The 21,219-nt window shown below is 37.2% G+C and overlaps 1 protein-coding gene across 1 annotated transcript in view; it reads right to left on the reverse strand.

Annotated features, from left to right (window-relative positions):
• The window catches only part of LOC124165208, a 500,277-nt gene that overhangs the window by 118,800 nt on the left and 360,258 nt on the right, over nucleotides 1-21,219 (reverse strand). The window contains exon 5 of the mRNA XM_046542490.1: nucleotides 8,049-8,426. Coding sequence (XP_046398446.1) covers nucleotides 8,049-8,216 — 168 coding nt within the window. The 5' untranslated portion in view covers nucleotides 8,217-8,426. The remainder of the gene's footprint in view (nucleotides 1-8,048; nucleotides 8,427-21,219) is intronic.

A 21,219-nucleotide genomic window follows, 5' to 3' on the forward strand; every position in this document is an offset into this window, starting at 1 on the left:
ATACATATTATCTTCGCATTACTAAGAAAGAATTCTACCAATCATTTTTCAGTAACGATATTTTTTGCGACATTTATAATATTTACATATTTAAATAAAAATATTGGACCCACTACTATAAATGCATCCATCAATGACACCATCCGAATGCTATAATTGAAAAATCACAAACTTACACTCCAACCTGACGTACTCAACATCTGATGTAGAAGTAAATTTGATAAGCTTACGGTAGTCGATATATGAAGTTTATGATTTCCAAAAAATACTGTTCAGTTGGATTATTTTTTTTACCACTGTGTCTAACAACGTTAGATAAAATAAGTGAGCATTATTTGAACCATCCAGTCACGTCCCAAAACATACATTTCAAGAAGGCTCGGAAGGAGGGTACTAGCGCGTAGCCGACTGTTATCGTCTCCAGCATAGAAGTACTGCGTGCCTAATAATTTCCACCAAGGTGTAGCGCCGAAGATGAATAGTGTACGAGGAAAGAAAGATAGAGAAGTCAGGATTTAAGATGGAATGATACCAGTAAAAGACAAAATTTCTCAAATTAAACGTCCGGATAACTTCCTAAACGCAAATATTCTGAAATAGTTGATATGGACCAAAAAATCAAGACATCACAATCAATAATTAGGAGGTGTTTGGGAAAAATACTAAAGAATACCTTTCAAAATTGAACATAAGATTGGTATTCCATTTCAGTCCCAAATTACCAACAAATTCAACAACGGTTTTCTTATTAATATGTACTAATCAAAATATTTAATACATACAATTTGATTTATATGGCCCTGAAGTGAGCGTGGAGGGACCCCATAAAACCGCCGATGCATTGATTTAACCAAAAAGCGTCTTCATTGCTCAGTCGCGTTAGAAGTTCTTGCTCGGAAGGATATACCTAACATTTTTGTTCGCGACGCCACTATAAACAGGGCATCAGTATATCGCATTTACCCGCACTGTTATCGTTGTTGTGGCAATCCATACGATTATATATAATCTTTATTCACCAGTAGAGACGGTAGGGCCATTTTGCATTTTAATGTTAAACGTGATACCTCTAGAGTACGAAGGCCGTTAATCAATATTCACTTAGTTTGGGGGATCAACTTTGACGTGCTCCGGCATAACGACGTCAACTTTGCTTCGGATTCTCATTCATTTTGTCCCACGGATTAGATCCCTTCCCTGTTGCTCCCTCCAGCCACTAATTCACCCGCATTCATGCATGATCCATGTTCAAACTCGCCAAAAGCATCAATCGTCTAATACTGTACTCAGGGGCAGTAAAATGTTTGAAAAAGTCGAGTCACATAATAGGAACGATGCCGAAAATTAGCAAGAATGGAATTTTACTCGTCCTTACGATTTTTCGGCGTTGTCTATAAAATGCAACGAAAAGAAGAGAGATGAGGGGCTTTAGTTGCAATGATTACCTCTCTGAAGAAATTAACGGTATGCCAAAGAGTATTCAGCAGAAAAATATCGGAACAATCAAGATGGTAAAGCCGAGAATGAAACATTATGTGCTTAAGATAACGTAATCATTGATAAGATTAACAGCAATGTTGACGATTTAACTTCAGTCAGAAGTCCTTCGACTGAGACGCATAAATGATGATAAGCATGGATAATTGATAGTTTGCTTGTACGATATGTTGTAACATTCCAGCATCAAAGCCCTATAGTTTCCAACCACTTCACTGATAGAAAATTATTCATGAACTATGTCTTTTTCTGACCATAAAACCTAAATGGTAGGCTTAAAATTTGATATTATATAATTAATCAAAATGGCGAGCAATAAAATGTAGGCACAGGCTAACTTTCCAGCAGCCTGCAATACAGTAGTTTTGGACTAATATAAACGAAAACATTCTTTTAACATGCATTAGAGTACATTCCGTTTAGTCCCTCACTTGGGAAAATAAAAAAAACACTGATAATCATTTCTAACATATCATATGGCTGATCTCAGAAACGTGCTTTACTACAGCCATCGATGCTTTTAGGATAAAATACGATTTTAAAGCTTTTTCTTACTTAACGAATTTTGAGTTTAATGATATAATCAACGAATTTTTAAGCATCTTGACTGTGGCATTTAATAATAAAAAACCAAGCAATCAACGAATCGAATAACCAGTGTCTTTTGTGAGTTAATGAACATAAACAGAGATTAATCCAGCGGATATTGCTTTTAAATGAAACTTATTACTCAAACTGGCGTATTTCCATGAAATTCCATCAATTTTTTAAATTTACCGGATACCTGCACTCTCTGAATTAATATCTTGCATTCCATTCAATTATAGATGGATAAGTTGTACAGTTGTCAGAATAATAACATTTTTGAGGGCTTCATAATAATTTATAAATGCAAAATGTACAACTGCATGATCAATTTATGCATATTTCGTTATTCCCCAGGTGATAAAACAAGCTGAGGAAAATGGAAATACGTGCGAACATGAGCGGGACTACAATTCCAATATGAATTGGATAATTCGAAATGAGAGTGATTTGAAATCATGCTATATTTATGTTTTACACTTAAAACTCAGGGAGATTGTTGAAAAGATTGAGTGCGTTGAGTACTCAACTAAAGAAACTATGCCATGATCACAAATTTGCAGAGTATGGAATACGCCATTAGAAAACAGAGGATGAGAACTTAGTATTTTAGTATGAAAACGATATACCACTTTAACGACGTTAAATTTGGCGTATTTTCAATTACAAAGCGCGATCTAAAATACCACCCTACTAGACCAGGGTTCTCCGAACTCCACATGTGGCCCGACAAAATTTAATCCAGCCCGCCCTTTGTGCTCACCTACAATTCTTACAATTGTATCACCTAATCTGTAACCTGATTTTAAAGAATTTTGAAGTCAAAACGATAGTTTCATTCGTCACACTAATTTGGTTGCATAAAACTAAAGCTTTTTTCCAACAAGATATTTTTTAATTTTTCCATGCTCATACTCTAATTTTTGAGGAAATTAAATTGCTGACATAGATTTCTTTAGTTATTATTCCTTCGACCAGCACAGATGTGGGAAATATATAATGTGACCTTTAGATAGAAAAGTTTGGAGACCACTGTATTAAACTACCGTTTCTCGGGGCCCATGCTCGGGACACGGAGAATTTGAACGGGAGCAGAACTTCTTGTTATGCAACACACACAACGTTAATGAACCAAGGGTTATCGAATTAGCAGGATACTATCATCTCGTGAACGTGACAGTTTTGACAGGAACAAAAATCATTCGAAACTTACGTCGTGAGCCCAGCAAATTAACATGGCACCCTTAGGTACTGACAAAAAAAGCAGGAAAAAAAAAATCCATTTTGCAAAGCTTGAAAATGTGGCCATCGCCATAATGAAATTAAATGTACTCGTAAATCGTGCCAATCGAATTTCGACATTAGAAATTTCGCGGGACTGGGAATGCGGTCGTTCACACTGACAGCAAATAGCAATTTTATTGAAGAATTCGGGAGATGGAAGGGAATGATAAGTTACGGCGATATAAAACCTTAGTCATTCAGCTATTCTCTAATAGTCTATATATATAAAAGAAAGTCGAAAATCGTGTTAGTTAGAACACTTATAACTCGAGAACCGCTGCACCGATTTCAATGAGATTTGGTTCTTTGGATTCGTCTCAGGCGGGGTTAACATATAGGCTATTTAAAAAAGGATAATTTCACAAAAAAATTCATCTCTTTCCTATGGACATGCTTTTAGGAGTTATAGTAACACAACAATTGATAAGTCGGTCAAAACTACAAATTAAATAATTTGTTTTGTTTTTACCACTTTAATAACTGAATTTAGTAACAATATAACATTTTAATTTCTAAATATATTCAAAATATTAATTAAATTGAAATTGCATTTAAAAAATTTTATTCGAGCTAATTGTAAGCCCAGCCGTGGCCCAGCTCGAGTTGACACTTCACTACCGTGTTTGTAAACAAATCTCCAAGCAATTGTTGACAAACGGTAATGTCCGTGTTCCTGTCGAGGAATCGAGTAGTTTTAACTCTATTCCTTGGAATGATCCAGAAGAGTTCCAGAATATGATTGATCACCAAAAGAATCAAAGATAGTTGATTTAGCGAGCAAGAACGAATATGTGGGTGGCTAAAACGAGGTAAATTCAAAAGTTCGTACTCTGCATGAATTCGAATCTTTTAAATGTGTAACAAACGAAGACGAAATCACCAACTATCTATCTGAATACTTGAACGTACCTGGCTTACCAAGGCACGATTTACAGAAAAATGTAGTTTCTGTGTTCATGATCTTTCGAAGCCTAAACCAACCATAACTATCCAACGGAACGTGCTTGGTGATTAAAATAATTGGTAATGAATATGATTCACGCAACTTTACTCAAAGGAAAATTCAAAGGTTAGGAAGTCCTTATTCCGTAGATTCCATGATCTCAACTCATATGTCCTTTTGAGCTTAAAGGTATTCAATTTCCAATTCGTGTTGCATTCGTGATAACGATTAAAAAATCGTATGGTCAGTCTTTCAGTTTTTGTGTTGTTTGTGCTCATGTGCTAATGAAAACCCATGATTTTCTCATGGTCAATTTAACGTGCTATGTTCACAAGTCGATAAACCATCCTCTGTATTTCTTCCTTCACTTCAAGTGCGTAGCTAGGATAGGGGGTTTCGGGCGCAGCTAATAGCACGGGTCTGTAGGGTATAGAAAACTCGCTAAGGTGAGCGGGAAGTGTGGGGGCACTTCCACCAGACATTTTTTAAGATAAATGGTTCAAAATAGTGGGTTGTGCGGCTGTGTGAATAGATAAATATGTTTTGTTTGTTAGTCATCCGTCCCCCCAATATTAATAACAAAATCTTTCATAAAAAAATTCTCTAAGCTCTTGGGGGGGGGGGGTTTATCCCCCAAAACCTCCCCTCGCTGCGTCACTGCTTTGCTTCACTATATTTATTTAGCTTCATCCGCTTCATCTTGCGCCTGATAACAAAACAAAAACTGTTGTTTATCAGAAGGTGCTTGACGCAAGACATTAAACCCGAATGAGTAGGGCTCACCGTGGTGCGTTTACGCATGCAGTACGTTTACGCAGTGCATTTTTTCTAAACAGAGATACTAAAACTGGCGCGCCCTAAGTCATTTAATGCGAATGCTGCCTCATAGGGGCTTTTCTTGCACGATTTTGAGCATCAGTCAAGCGTCGGTCTGGGGTTGTGTCAACCTCCCCCCTGAATGGACCAAGTGTATGCAACAGACCCAAAACATTTTTTTACAGCTAATAACGCAAATAGCCAATGCGTATAATGAATGCGTATAATTTTTATTTCATGAACTGCTTTATTAAACCACAATGCCCAAAATTTCTTAAGCTAAAACGTAAGAAAATTTGTTGAAAAAAATCCGCGTAAACGTGCTCCGATCCACCTTATGTAGATTCAATAAAGAAAATGTCTTTCTGACAAGCAATTTTGGTACTCATTTACGTAGTTTTATTGAATTTGTATCCTTATTTTATTGTAATAAAGTAAACATGATTAAAAACGATACAGCCGCTCTTGATTAATAAATGGTGGAAGTAAACTGTAAGGTCATTGATTGTTAGGCGGTACGAAGTTCGCCGGGTCAGCTAGTTTTATAATAAATAGGTAACTGAAAAAGTGGCCGCCCACAAGTTGTATTGTGTTGTATTATACATATTGTTGAAAGTTGGCTATTTTCCAGGTGGCAACATAATGAAAATGCATCACCAAATAAAAATAAATCAGTCACATCGAAAATTTGAAATTGAAATTAGTTTTCGCAAATAAATGTTTGCAAATATTCCAGTTATTAGGAAAAGGCTGAAGCAGTTCTGGAAGGAATCTATTCCAATAATCAATCGAGCGGTAAATCGTGCTGACAAACTTTCTTAAGTTGATCCTTTGTGACCGAGTAGGGGGCAACATTATTGGTCGCTGCTTATTCACTGGTTATGGGTGAACCGCTCTTTGAGAGAGGGAATCGCTTTCAGGTACGTGAACAAAAACAAAATAACCTGATTCCTATACGAGTGGGAAACGAGTATATGGGCCCATGGGGAATGCTTTCCTGCTAGTAAAGAGTTTGCAAAGTCCTGAAATTATCTTCGAAAGGTTTAAGGCTAAAAACGACGGGCACATGATGTGATTCTTCGCCAAGATGGAACTACAATCGCGAGAACCTCAGCGCCGTAGGATAATAACTACGTCCAACATTTCCCATAATCTTGTATCCCCAGTAGTCTTCAACCCCCCCTCTAAATTTTCCCTCCTCTTCGTGACCACCCAAGCAAGCCTCTGCCACCCCAGATCATTCATTACTCGCGCAGGATTCATATTACGAAGGCTATAAATCTCAATGCAGTGACTGTTATATGTTAGCGAAGGTTTCACGTCGATAGTTTCGTACTCATTACTACAATTAGGAAAATCGTTAACCGGGCAATCACCTTTCGCCTTAAGACCATTGCTTCTATCGCCAATACAAGCTCGATAATCAAGCAACGGATCGAGAAACGAAGTCTTGCCCGTTTGTTTTTAAAATAATCGCTCTCAACAATTGAATGAAATTAGTGAAAGGGTCCATATCACACTGGTTGAGAATTGTTGGTAGGGGTGTAGAGCATTGGATGGAGAAAGTAGATAGGCAATGGCGAAAACGTTCGAAATGTTTCTACCACCGACACGGATAGAGGGAATACAGCAACATCGATCTAACATTGCGTGACAAATGCTTAAATCGAGAAACATGCGAGAAGGAATGCCCGAAACCGCCGGGCATAAACTCTGCCTTAGCGGGAGAGTCGATTTTGCATAACTTCTCAGTCCATTTGACAAGGGTCTTAATTTGATGTTTTCAGTGCCACTGTTTAAAGTAATCATTATCAACAGCTCAAGATGTTGCTTTCCCGAAAGAGCGAGAATACAGACTTGGGGAAGTAGGTGTGGCGGCCGAACGAAACGAATCGAATCCCTAACTTTGGGTCATAAATTATGCCATTGAAAAACACAGAGAAGGAGAACTTACAATTTTCAGCAAGACGTTTTGTATAAAAACGATATTCCTATTCAAAGGGGGAAATGGTGAGATTTCCATCACTAAGGGCATACTAAAATATCAAATACCATTTCAAAAATTCACAGAGGTAGGAGAGGAATATACATTGAAGTTCTTTATCGTGCGGTGGAAAAGCGATTTTACATACCTATCCGTTCGGAAAAATGTTTCTCTTTCTGTCGGACCTGGAAATTTGGTTTGGTTGAGTTTTAATGTGACGTTTTCAGTTTTGCTCTTAAAGGTATTCATTCTCAATTGCTCAAAACGTTGCTGTCCCGGAAGAGCGAAGAGACAGACTTGGGGGAGTAGGTGTGAGGGCCGAACCAAATGAATCGAATTGCTCACTCACCTCGGGGCAAAAATTATGCCATTGAAAAACTCAGAGGAGAACTTACGATTTTCAGCACGACGCTAAGTAAAAAACGATTTTCCTATTCAGTGGCGTAACTAGGAATATGCTTTGGGGGGGATGGGATTGCAAGTGGTGGCGACGGGGGGAGGGGTGAGGAAGGGGTAAACGGCAAATTTTTGAAAAATGACATGCCTCGAAATAAATTTTTACATAATTTTGGCACCAGAGATTTAGCTTTAAGGAGATGGAGTAATTATATGTCATAACTGGGCAATATCTGTAAATATTTTTTAATTTCTCTGAGGCTTTGGAGGGGATCTATCCACTCATCTTCTCATAGTTACGCCACTGTTCCTATTCAAAGGCGTAACGGTTTTGGTGTATCTTACATCACTAAGCGCTAAAATAGCACCTTTCATTCCAGAAATCCACATATCAAAGAATATGCCATAGGAGGGAGAGAGGAGAGGGAAGTACATTTGAAGGCTGTCGAATTCGACACAAGAGATTTTGCTGTCCCGAAGACACGAGAGGACAGACTTGAGGGAGCAGGTGCGGCGGCCGAAAAAATGATTCGAATCACTCACCTTGTCGTTGCGGGAGAAGGTGATGGCCCATCTGTGGTGGCCGGCCGTGAACTCCTTTGACGTGACATCACGCTCAAGGTCGCGCGTGACGGACCGAGTCACGACGAACGTGAACACGTGAGTGTCAGCCCGATCTTGGAGCTTCGTGAATCTGTAGAGGAGTGACATTTTGGGGTCACGCCCTCCTCCTTCGACGCCTCCTCCTCCGCTGCCCTCGTGGTCGTCGTCACAGCAGCACGGCGTCAGTCGGCCCAGCGCCCGACGCTCGACGCGAAGCCAATGTCCCGCCGGTTAGCGGCCCCCGGAGCCACTGCGGCCGGCGACGGTGCGGGAACTACCAGGAGACTCATGGCCCACTTAGTCCCTTGCGTGGGTTTCCTGCAAAAGAGGAAGAAAACAAAACCATAATCGGCTATTCAAATCTTTAGTACGACGATCTCCGCTATTTTTAGACACACGATAATTCTATTTTTACTCGCTTTTTCTGAAATTGCCTCGTCTTGCTTGTCTGTTTCATCGATGGAATCTTATAATTGATTTTTAACCAACTTTATTTTGTGGGTGTGGCTTGAAATTTTGCTCACTGGCTTTCTTCTAAACAATAAACTATTAAATAATCGGGCATTTGAAATTTTATTCCATTAAATTCATTATTGAAACCTCCACATGGAAAAAAAGATTAAAACCTTTTCGATAGCGTTAGTTACAATTGTTTTGGCAAAAATTTCTTAAATAACTCTGGTGTAATCGGTTACATCATTCTCAACTAAAAGGTAGAAAATAAAAATAGAATAAAATGATAGAAACACGCTATTTCCAAAAACGGTATAAAATGGGCTAGAAAGTAAATAAATAAGGTACACTTCACTTGGAGAAAAAAGTTTGGATGATGATTAGGTTGTAGACATTAATTATGCGTGCCAATCCTTACTCACCTATCGGGATCTTGTAAACTTATTTTTAATGAATCTACCAAATCAGCACCTACGCTTCATTCTCCGAGTGATGATATGATTATTTTTTATTTTTAATGCTTTTTATACTGTTGCTAGAAAGAGCGTGTTAAAAAGATCTTTTCTTAATGACGTATAATTGGAGCGAAAACCTAACCAGGTAATTTTGATGAAACAATCTCAGACGTCTAGGCTAATCTATGTATTGTATACCGATACAAAACAGCATTTCCGTCAAAATTAATATAAAAATGTATGTCATATTAAAGCTGATGTACAAAACGTTTATTGGGAAACGGAGTAATAAACGCTTTAATTACTTTTAATTAATGTATTCTGCATCCCAAGGCCACTAAGTCCAAGGATGAAAACATATTTCCATTCTATGACAGAAGAAGTAAGATTAAACTCCTTACTCAGAGTATCAAGTATTATTAATATTATAGTATTCTACCGATTCAGGTAGGTTTCCATGGAGTATTCAAGAAGTGATCTGGGAGCCTCCCTTTCCTTCCAGCACTGCCTTCTTTGATTCACTGTAGTAGAAGAAATTTTTGTCTATTATTTACCATTTCTGCACGGAAGCCACTAAAAATGCCAATTAAAGGATGAAGTGCAACAAGCATGAGTAAATAGTTTAGCAGCAAGAGCCACCTCGAAAGTTGGGGTAACATAAACGGCTTTTTTATATAACGCAAAAGTATATGTAATAAGACGCGACGAACTTGTGAAGACACTCCTGTATGCGATGAACATGTTGGTTCTCCATTTACATTTGCATTCCATCCAAAACGTTTTGACCCACGACGAAAGGAATCTTACAAAGGTAGTTATTATGATAAAACCCTAAAACGTCTTAAAAATGTTTAAAGAACCTCTCATGAGAGCTGCTATCCATGATCGGCTCGCATCGATTAAGACGGAACCACTAATGACCCAGTCCAAGGGTTTTAAGGCTCTCTAATCCTGCTCCTCATCCCGACGACCAAGATACATTTTTATTATGGGGTCATTTGCGTTCATTATCGACCTTATCTTCGGCGTTAAACGACTCAATCGATCGTCAAACCCATAAATCTTGGTAATTAACCCTCAGTTTTGCCCAGATATCAAGATTGAACTCGATGACGTTACTAATGAAGAGCCCTTTATCGTAGGGTAACCAAGAAGGCAGACTTATAAATTGATAAATAACAGCGGAATAAAATTAAGGGAAACATTAAACGATGAGATAAATAGATCCCAATAAATGTAAAAGACACATATACTTTCTTTAAGGCAGTCTGATCAAGAAGCTAATTAGCCTTTTAGTTCATTAAAATGAAAAGCGATAGCAGGATTATAAACGTTAATTCTATCATGTAAGGAAACTGATGAAAATGTTGCGAGTAATCAAGGGAATATTTAGCAAAATGAAATAAAAATACAATTAAACTCTTTTCAAGACTGTTTCACGAAATATATGAGTGCAAAATATTGTAATCAAAGTCATTTATACTGAATGGAAACCTGCAGGTGACAAGTTCAAGTAAAATATCTTCAGAATGCCACAGATAACCTGAAAGCGTATCTTAACCTTATCATGGTCGGTGATCTTAACCAAATAGCATAGACTTTTTAAATACGAGTAATTAGTAGTAATTCGGCTCTCTTTGAGTGACTACAAAACGTTTTTCTCTCAGTCCCATAAGCGTAGATATCTGTAAGGCATAGGTACTCTAATGCGTCTCTTTCAGTCTCCTACGACCTAGTTCTTTTATTAGCTGCTTTACACTCACCGTTTAGTTTGACATTGCTTTGATTTTAAACGAAAAGTGAGAGTATTTCTTTCAGGCTTAACAATGAAATCCCTTTCTCTACACGATACAAAACTCATGACGAGTTTTCAATATTCGACCCAGCCAAACCAAATATGTGACATCTCTCTATCACTAGCCTATTAGAGAGTCGTGCGACTAACGTAAGTGAGCTCGTTTAATTTTAGTCCCAGGAAAAGATAAAAAACGGAGAGAGAATGAGAAAAAAGCATATGACCTGAAGAGTTGGAAAAGAGGCTGAAATAGATATCACTAAGACGTGACTCGAAAGCGATCGGTAGGCACCTTTCCCTTAAGTATCAGAAAGCTATTTGTACCATTTAAAGGTTTTTAGGTCATGGATGACATGGGATGACGGTCAAAGTATTTTGAAGTAGCGTTATGCGGATACTAGAGACAGATTTGATGGTTTCGGATCAAATTAAAAAAGTTAATCAAATATTTAAGATAACTTGCTATGTTTGTTCCTTATCTGCAAAAACTCAAAGAAAGAAATAGCAAAGACAATAATATCTTGTTTCAAAACTGGTCTACAAATCATTTTACGGTGATATCAGGTCATAAAAAATATACTTTTAGCCATTGCAGTTTGTAGCTGACACACATACATGGAATCAATAACTATATTAAATACTAACTAAATTAAATAAATGAAAGAGTCAAGAGTCATAAATGTTTTAGTACGAGCATTCTCTTTGAAAGAGAGAACTAATTCATCACCGCTTGATTTCAGTTCGATTTTTTACACTCCAGTCCTATCTACAAAAAGAGACATAAAGCGTTACACTAGTTACACCTGAAATGCAATGCAAAGAGCTTACACATCCACTATAAAACTGAAAAAGGCCAAAATATGTCCCTAGAGAAAGTCACCTATAAACTTTGGGTTTAATTAATAATATGCTCATCTTTTATCGAAAACCTTTAGATTATCGCCCGCATAAATGACAAATTTGTAGGCTCTGTTACGGCTGAAAATAATTTTTTTATTCCTACAGGCCACCATTTATCAGCCATGGGTTATACAATAAGGTCCCTAGTAGCACCAATAGGATTATATCTAGATTTAATACGTATCATAGCGTACACTGTATACATATTATATCTGTATAAAATACATGCAAATGTCCTCTACCACGCAGATAATAGATATTATACGTATTATATCTACTGCCATAATATGGATTTATATAGATTAAATACGTATAACTCGTCGTAAATCTGTATATTATGCATCTCTTATACATGTCTGATGATCCTTGGTTACGCCTTAAGGATATCATTCGTATCTTTTAAAGATTCTGGTATATATCAAGGACCATGGATCATCAGACATGTATCAAATATGTATAATATACCGATTTGGAAATCTGTATACCGATGTATTTAGAAATCTCAAAAATATACAGATATAATCCTTCTGGTGCTACTAGGGGTATTCCTCAACAGAAAGCAGTTTTCTTTGGCCGGGAGAATTCCATTTCCATTGTCTGTAAACCTTCCTAACACCTCTCACTCTTGGCTGGACAGTCCGATACCTAAAGAGGGAATGGCAGGGGAGGACTCCCTGGGAAAGGACTGGCAACAGCGTTGAGAACTGATGACATTGACTCAGTGTCTCAATTGCCTACGTCTCCTAGACGCTTTTCCTTTTAAATGGACATGTGGCGCACCTCAGCGAAATAGGCCCTGCCGTAAGTTCTTTGTGGTTTTGAGACGGAGCGAAACGAAGGATTAAGTGCGAAGGTTTAAGGCACAGCGTCTTTTCTCCTTTGCAGGGGAGATGATGGGCGGGAATTAAATGGAAATGATCGTTCGCCACCGAGGAATAATTTTTTCGAAAAAAAAAACGTGACCCGATTCCCTTGGGACGGCATTACGTGTAATCGAAAAACGTGCTAGCATAAAATGAATGCTTAAGTAGATGGATTTCAGAGAATGACTTTCGAAAGCGTCATGAAACGCAACTTCAGGAAATATTAAGATCATGAAAGCCTCATGATATATTCCAGCTATCAGGATTTAATAAGGATGCAAAACATATGTCGTTCCATTCACAGAACAGAGGATAACAGAAAAATAAGTCTTACTACCATTTGATCGGTAAAAAAGATGATAAGCTGTTTTTGTGAAATAAAATTCCATGGAATAGATTTCTGAAACTGTTCACATTTACAGTGAATGGCCATTTTAAAATGAATACGGAGGCAAAAATAATTCACAAATGGAATTAAAAGAGTGAACAAGGGAATGACAACATAGTCGTTGAAAACCCAAAAGAACAGTTTGAAAAATAGGGCCTTAAGCATGTTTTAGGGAGGGAGATGAGCTAATGAAGGGACATTTTCTTCGTAAAATTTTGGTTAGTTCCAATAATTTTTTGCGACGATTTATTTTTATGGATAGACTTAAACTTTCGAGCAATGAATAATTTCCCAAATTAAAATAGTTTAATAATCGATGTATACATAAATATGCACATTAAAGGATACAACACATTACTAGAATATATGTTTTTATGAAACATATTCATAAAACGTGACGAAGTAAGGAAAAATGCTTAGGTACTCTGTACACCCAAAATTCAGCACAGGAAATAGAAAATTAAACCAACAAAACGTTCACTCTAATTCGATAAATGCGGATGAAAACGAAAAATACAAAAATTTCGAAAATTTTGAAAAATTAGCCTCGTGATGGTGCTTCCTGAGGAAAGCAATATCGGAAGACAAGTCACCCTGAGCATCTCTCTTGACAGAAAAAACACATACGTACTCCTCTATACGAAGATGATTGCCTCAGTCATCCGAAAACCTATCCGAAGAATTTATTTCCCATTTTAAGAGGCCCTCGGATATTCCTTTCTTCCGAAACATCAACCTTTCCTTTCGATTAGCAATCACAATTGAACAGAGGAAGTCTGACCTTCAGGAGAGGTCATTTACATAACCGACACAACATGATGGAACCCAGGCACTATTTTTGACTCAGTCATATCGCCTACAAAAAAGTACGGAAAGCGGAGAGAGAGAGAGTGGAGGGGACGCGGGATCATTCTCGTCCTCACGGACTGCAGATCTTCCGATTAATAATACAGGACCGTGCACAAGGAGCAGCAGCATCATCATCGTCATGGTCGCTGCCTTCCCTATTTCCCCACGGCATAATGCAGCGGAAACCGTGGACCGAGAGTATATCTTTCCCCCGGACGTCATCGCCTCCCTCCGTCTCTTCATCGAGTCATCTTATATTTCCCCGACCATATCTCTCGCACGGGTGGAAGTGGCCTATTTTCCAGTGCATGAGACAATCTTTTCCCCTTTCGAAAAATGCCACCTGGAATTGGCCTGGTTCCTACGATTCCCCTGAGGGGACGGCAGAGAAAAAAATCTTGAGTACGTATGCAAAAGGAAGCAACTCGACTGAGACGCCTTTTCAAGTCGGCGACGGGACACGTTTATTTGTCTCCGCGAATATAAGAAAATATATTTTTGAGAAAGTCTCGGTAGAATGCAAACGAGGATGTAATGACAGTATCGGATTCTGGTGAATTGTCCATCAACAAACAATCCCGTGTTTTTTTTCTTCTTATTTCAGGCTTACGAAAACCCCCAAGGGATCCAGTCTTAGCGTTTTCCAATAAGCCATCAGAAATCGGATTCATTTCACATTCCCAGATGGAAAGAAGATATCATGCTTATACAAAACAGATGTGCAATATAGGTTTTTCTAAGTGTTTGCAGATACATGAATCCAAATTTCATGAGGAATTAGCTGTATCTTCCGGCGATGGATGAGGGACAACTAACGTAGTGCTATTCTTACAAGGACGTCAAACCGAAATTCCCTTAATTTTGGCCGTGAAGAATACCAGCATTGGAAATTTTCGCGCTTTGGAAATTTTTATGGAAAGGAGTAACATTTACGGAAATGCATATGGGGATGGAGTTAGCTAGTTTGACTTTTGGTTGACGCACGCAGTCATAAGTGACATCCCTGGTCGCTCGTATTGATCTCTTTAATAACACTCTCATCAGACTTCATTTACAATACCTTTAAAAATGACATAAATTTTATTTGATAGAGAAATGGAGTAGTGAGCTGCATCAAACTAATCTCAGAATTATTGTAAATTGACAATGAAATACGAAATTGTTTTCTTTAGAGCACACCTATTCAGAGAATTTATAGAGTCCACAATAAATTACAAAAGTGAGGTCATTTTCTGTCTTTTGTTGCTCCTTCATCAAATAAATTAATTTATTCAACAATAACTTAAGAGGATAATAATGAATGGACCTTAATATTCACAGGTAATAATAGATTTATCAGACATAGATTTGCGTGGATTGCAGTCATAATGGTTGAATTAGCAAGAAGTGAAAAAAATCATTCGCTACTAATCACTTATTTAAAAAATAAATAATATATCCATATCTTCAAGCCGTTATTGCATATATTTTCATCAAAGTCAGGCTGTTTTACAAAATTTATAGAAAACATTTCAAAGGTGAATTTAAAATATTGCTATGCAGAAAAAACACTTTCATCTCCTGACACAAGGATCTAGTCTATTTAAAAAATTTTCTTTCTTGCCTACATTCCGATTCAAAATTTCTTTTTTGCTACCTTTTCCATTATTTTAGTAGATATCTTTGCGCATGCTTTCGCATTGGTGTTTAAGTTAGGCACAAGTGAAGATTCGCGAAATGGTCGTATACGGAAACGGACAAACGCAGTGAAAATCCTGGAAGCCACTCCACAGGTACAGGTTGGGCACAGAAAATATAATCTTCCATTCTTTGGGGATAACGATTTTTACGGAGAATAACCTTTTTACGTGGAACAAACTTTTTACGGAGCTAGAAATTGGCGATACCACAGACTATACCCGTCATGCCAATGAAAGCTTTGTCATTGACCTCTCAGCAAAAACTTGGAAGAAATACGGTTTCATCAAAAAATCCACATGTCAACAAAAAAAACAACCTTTTACGCTCTCAACAATGAAAGACTTTCATCCATCAACACGCTTGCCCACCCAGCCTAATATCCAGCATACAACGATAGATGTCGAAATAATTTGATAAATGGTCCATCGTCGTGTTCCTTGTTAGCGAAAAACATTAACTACCGTTTGTTACCGCTTTGATACTTTTCCAAAGGACAATTACTTAAAAATGAAAGACTTGTATCAGTTGAAAACGTAGATAAGCCAACCCATGGAATTCCTATCTGAAGAATAAACCCAGTTAAACGATGGATATCTGAAGCATAAGCTAAAATACTATGCGTTTTCATAATCATGAGCGATAAAGAATGAATGATTCTTGTATCACTAATTAATTAAGATTTTTTTCCAGAACCAACCAAATAAATAATTAAATACGAAGAGAAGTAATGATATTTTTGTAAACGTATGAAAAATTGAAGGTATATTCGATACTTCATTGAGCTTTGAAATTCCGAATATAAATACACAAATAAATGTTCCTTAGGGTACAAAAGTTTGTAAAAACAATGGAGTAGTGGTCAAGGCTCTACTTGACTTGCTTGGTATGGTTTTTATCCTTCATAATGGAATGAATGCCAGTATTCTTGACGTGTTCTGCACATGCAAACGCCTAATAATCATAATAAAAAGATATCGAGCATAGATCGGTGCATTACGATTTAAAAGCGCCTATGTAAAAATAATCCCAGCTTTCAAAATGAGGACGATTTTACATTTATATAATTAATTTCGTGCATTGTAAAAAAAAACATTTTTCAAGGTATGGCGACTAATAAAAAGCTGAATATATGCATAAAATGAAGAGCATAGAACTACGTCAAAGAAAAACTTTTAAGAATAATTTTAATTCGACGATCTATACACAGTGGTAACATCATTTGGCACGAGAACAAAGAACAAAATAGAAAATAATAACTTAATAGTATTTGCCCCTTAACCTGATTATGACGCTCATTATCATCATCATTATCGGTCAACAATCCTAAGATTGGTTTGACGCAGCTCTCTATTCCTCTCTAAATCCCTCTCTCCTATCCGCTGGTTTTTTTATAATGACCTATTTCTTATCGTTTACGTCCTTTACAGCCTGGCCTATTTAAGTCAACCTTTGCCCTTCTTCCCTTCCACTTGTCCTTATACGATTGTTTTCATCAGGCCTTATAACGGGGCCAACTAAGTCGTCCTAAGATGGATCATGATAACTAAGAAATGATGTGGAACACGAAGTATCCCCATATTGTACAAAAACAATGACAGGCGTTAAAAGTATAATTTAGACATGATAATTTTATTTATTTTATTTTATTCCCAAACCTCCAAATACAGCTCTCATAGGCCATTTTAAATCGGGGTATTCAGCAAATTCAACAATGATGCATACACGAACAACAATGCCCTGGATTAAAGAAACTTACCCAGGCGGGACTCGAACCCGCGACCTCATGTTTGGCAGGCGAGGACTTTACCCTGCCGCCATCGAGGAATCTATTGTATGGAAAGAATCATTGAATAAGTTAAAAAGGAGGCAAGAAAAAGGTTTATGATGATTATAAATTAGCTGAGAGAGAGGTGATAAGATGGGGAGGGATGAATGCATCTTTGTGAAGCCGTTTAATGTTCGGAGAGATTCGAAGCCACAGTCAACCTCGTTAAAACGTGCATCATCCTCAAGTGCGGAGGCCGCGGTGAAAATTTCATTGGGGTTACTTCTGGCAGTAAACGCCCCCGGTCTTAAAGTTAACGAGAGGAATTAAATAGCCACCTCCTCACTTCCTCCCATCATCCCGTCTCGAAAAGCGACATATTTTCATCCCACGGCTCCCGAAAACGAATTCACGAACGTCGTAGAAAAACATATAGAGTGGAAGAAAGCAGAGTTTACGAGTCAATCCGCTGTCATTAAAAGGAAGTGAATAGAAACGATGATTATGAAGTGGCAGACGGAGAGATCAGATAGAGATGTTTCCGCGAACGATAAGAGACTGTAACGACATCTTTAGCACATATTAAAAGGTCAGTTGAGTGGTAGTGTAGCCTACTAATTTATGTGTTCCTTAATGCATGTTTATGAATTTCCCTAGTATTTCTAACAGCTTGTTTTTCATGTTCTAGCTTCATTGGCAGATTGCCTTCATGAGTAGTTGGCAATTTTGTTTTTTCATGAATTTGGAAGTATAATTTGTTAGTATATTATACATATTTAAAATTATAATTATCATAAGGTATTAATAAATTTTTATGACCGAGTGATGTGCATATAAGATTTCTCTTGCATGCTGCATGCTGGTGATTGGATTGATTGAATTGATTTGGCAGGGGATGATCAATGATCACTCCCTACCAAACAGCCTTAAGGTGATTTGCAGAGTATTATCCAAATGATTAAGAGAGAGAAATAGAAAGGGTCGGACGCACTCGGAAGTCGTCACGGCAATGGAGGCACTCATGCTGGATAAAAAGGAAGCCATGACATCTCCGAAGCATTTATTCAGGAAAGATGACGAGGTCCGAAGACAGTGAGTATACATGCGACCGAGTAAAGCTTGGAGCGGATGGACAGGAAGGGCGTAAAACGCAACGTAGAGGCTTTTGAGGGAAGAGTCAACTGCGCGAATTACCTCTAGCACGAAGCACGAAGAGGTAGGAGAGGGGGAAGGCCAGGAGTATACGCTATAATCTTTATTGCTAAATCATTTTTTGTAGTTAACTCATTCCCAGCTCCCGGCTAATTCACATGACTTCTTCCTGGCAAATATCATTATTGGTGTACATAGTTTAAAATACCTTGCGCGTGACTGCGTGCAAAGTTACTTGTTTGATGCAGTGATTTGAAGAATGAAAAATATAAATCTAGAATGAATTCAATATAAGAAAAACAAATTAATACAATCCCGCGAATCTAATAGATGGAGGCGCGTATTAGTCTGCTGACTAAAGGTTTTAGCTATTGACCAAGGGGTTCCGGTTTATTATTCCCGCTGTTGAGGACATAAGTCCTCACGCTGCGAGGTTTCCCGGAAAGGGAATTAAGTCCCTCAGTTATGAATGAGTAAACCACACACAACTTCGACATTGGCTGGTACACGTTCTACTCTAAATATAGTGATGATAAAAGTTTTATTTTCTTCATGTGAGCGTTTTAAAGAGTCGAACAAAAATTGTATTCCTCATATAAAATTTTTTCACACTTTTTCCGAAATTGAACTTTGTTTTTACCTAGGAGGTCACTTGGCCTATTTCCGATGGTTTCAAACGCATTAAATTACTGAAAAAATTAGCCATTACATATATTTACAAAATGCTTCATTGAAGTCGGTTGACATTACATCAATATATTCATCATTGGCCATCGATAAAATAGAATGAATAAATAGGATTAATTGAAAATTAGTATGTAAAATAAAAGAGCGTTTTTCACGTTTAACTGTTCCATTGATAAAAAACGTTAATTCCCAACATTCAAACGTTATTTTTCCAGACGCCCGTCTGGAACTCTTTTTTACTTAGTGACATGAATCTTCAGTCACCAATTAACAATAAGGCCGAATTTCGAGACAGTTTCACCGGCTGTTTCCAGACAGGTGGCTGCGGCAGTTGTTTGCGTGAGACTTCAATACTAATGTTGCATTGAGAAGTCTTATAAAATCTAATGGGAGGACTAATAATTCATTACAAAGTGAATAGCGTCTATCAGGTGCTAATAAATTTTCAATGGTTGCAGGAATTTGAAATTTCAAGCAGTTTTCATTTAAAGACGATAGGTATTACTTTCTTAAGGCGAGAAGGGCAGCAAATTTTTATTATAAAGAAGTTTTATAAGTTTAGAAGAACAAAATATCAGCTTATTCAATTTCAAATAGCTACATATTCTTTTACCAATGCGTTAAAAAAGGAGAAAAATACATTAGCCTTTACGATGCCGAGTAGCAAAAATAATCAATCACGATAGGAAGCTATCGGAATATGATAGAAGAATACAATCTCCATATGTATGTATCGAAAAAAATTTATATACATTTATGTTTTCAGGTCGAGCGAAAACTTTTTTTTTAATATTTAGTTTTTTTCTGAGGTACCCATCTCTAATTAGCAATGTAGATATATGTATTCTGATGAAATGAAAAGTTTATACAAAAATTAAGTTTGACTGTGACATTTTTGCTCAAAAAATGAACTCAAGACAAAAATGAATTATACAGCAACAAAATCATTTTTACGTGGTTGGAAAATGTTTTTTTTGTGACTGTATCCCAGATAACCCCTGAAAAATAGGAACATAATAACGAAAATAAAGGAAAGGAAAACGTCACCTTCTATGCATAGGGTTTATATTTGCAACGAAAACATCTTTTTAGTCCCATTTGAGCTTTCCCGGAAGTGACCCAAGCTTACTTCCGAAATGTCCCCGGGGGAAGATAATGCTGGACTGGACACGTTTTTACTTTCACTGACTCTAACTTGCCAGAAAATTCGACACAAAGATATGTTTCCCTGAACAGAAGCTATTTTCTGCGAAAAAACGCTTGTTTTCATATTATCGTCCCAGAATTACTACGAAGATAATGATATGAGGTAAAATTAGCAAAAAATAAGCGTGGAAACGTAAAAAGTAACACTGTATGCATGAAATAATATGCATAGAATAAAAGAGTAACTAAGACTCGAGTTTCCATTAATATGCAGTAATAATAACGCATGGTTTTAATTTTTCTTTATGGTTATTTATGCTCGCCGACTATTTTATGCTTCACTTAAAAATTAATGTTATGAATCGAATGAATTCATGCGGTTTAAAATGCAATTCCTCAAATCGTGTTTATTTTAAGCAAAAATACCTAGGATGGCCGACAAGGATAGGGTGAATGTTTTACCCAATAGCAAAAATTTATAAATGATTAATCAAAAAGACATAAAACGTTCAACAAAGGGTTCTCTTCATTAACGGTTTGTTTTCAGGCTTGGAAAAAGGGAATGACCAACAGAGAGTAGAAAATTGCCACAAATCCCAGAGAGAATAGAGCATTCCCAGGAATTTCCCAAGAAAGACTCGGGAATGGATTAAAATGTAACTGATAAAAATCGCTCCATTGCTTGTTTGGCATTCTGAAGTGAAAATCGCGTCCAATATGAAGCTTACCTAGGTGCAGAATTCAATAAAATGTAGATTAGGCTATACAAATTGAACAGGGACGATTTCAAATGAATAATGGATACGTCACAAGGTCTAATACTACCTAACAATGGCGTAGCTAAGACCTGGCTTTGGAGGATGGATTGGATTGAATGGCACTCCACGCATCACACGAAATTGTGCAGCAGACTAGAATAAAATATCTGAGGAAATACATTTAAATATTTTACAGAAAGTCACATGACTTTAAGTTTTC

The sequence above is a fragment of the Ischnura elegans genome, chromosome 1 (genome assembly GCF_921293095.1).
Source record: "Ischnura elegans chromosome 1, ioIscEleg1.1, whole genome shotgun sequence".
Lineage (NCBI taxonomy): Eukaryota > Metazoa > Arthropoda > Insecta > Odonata > Coenagrionidae > Ischnura > Ischnura elegans.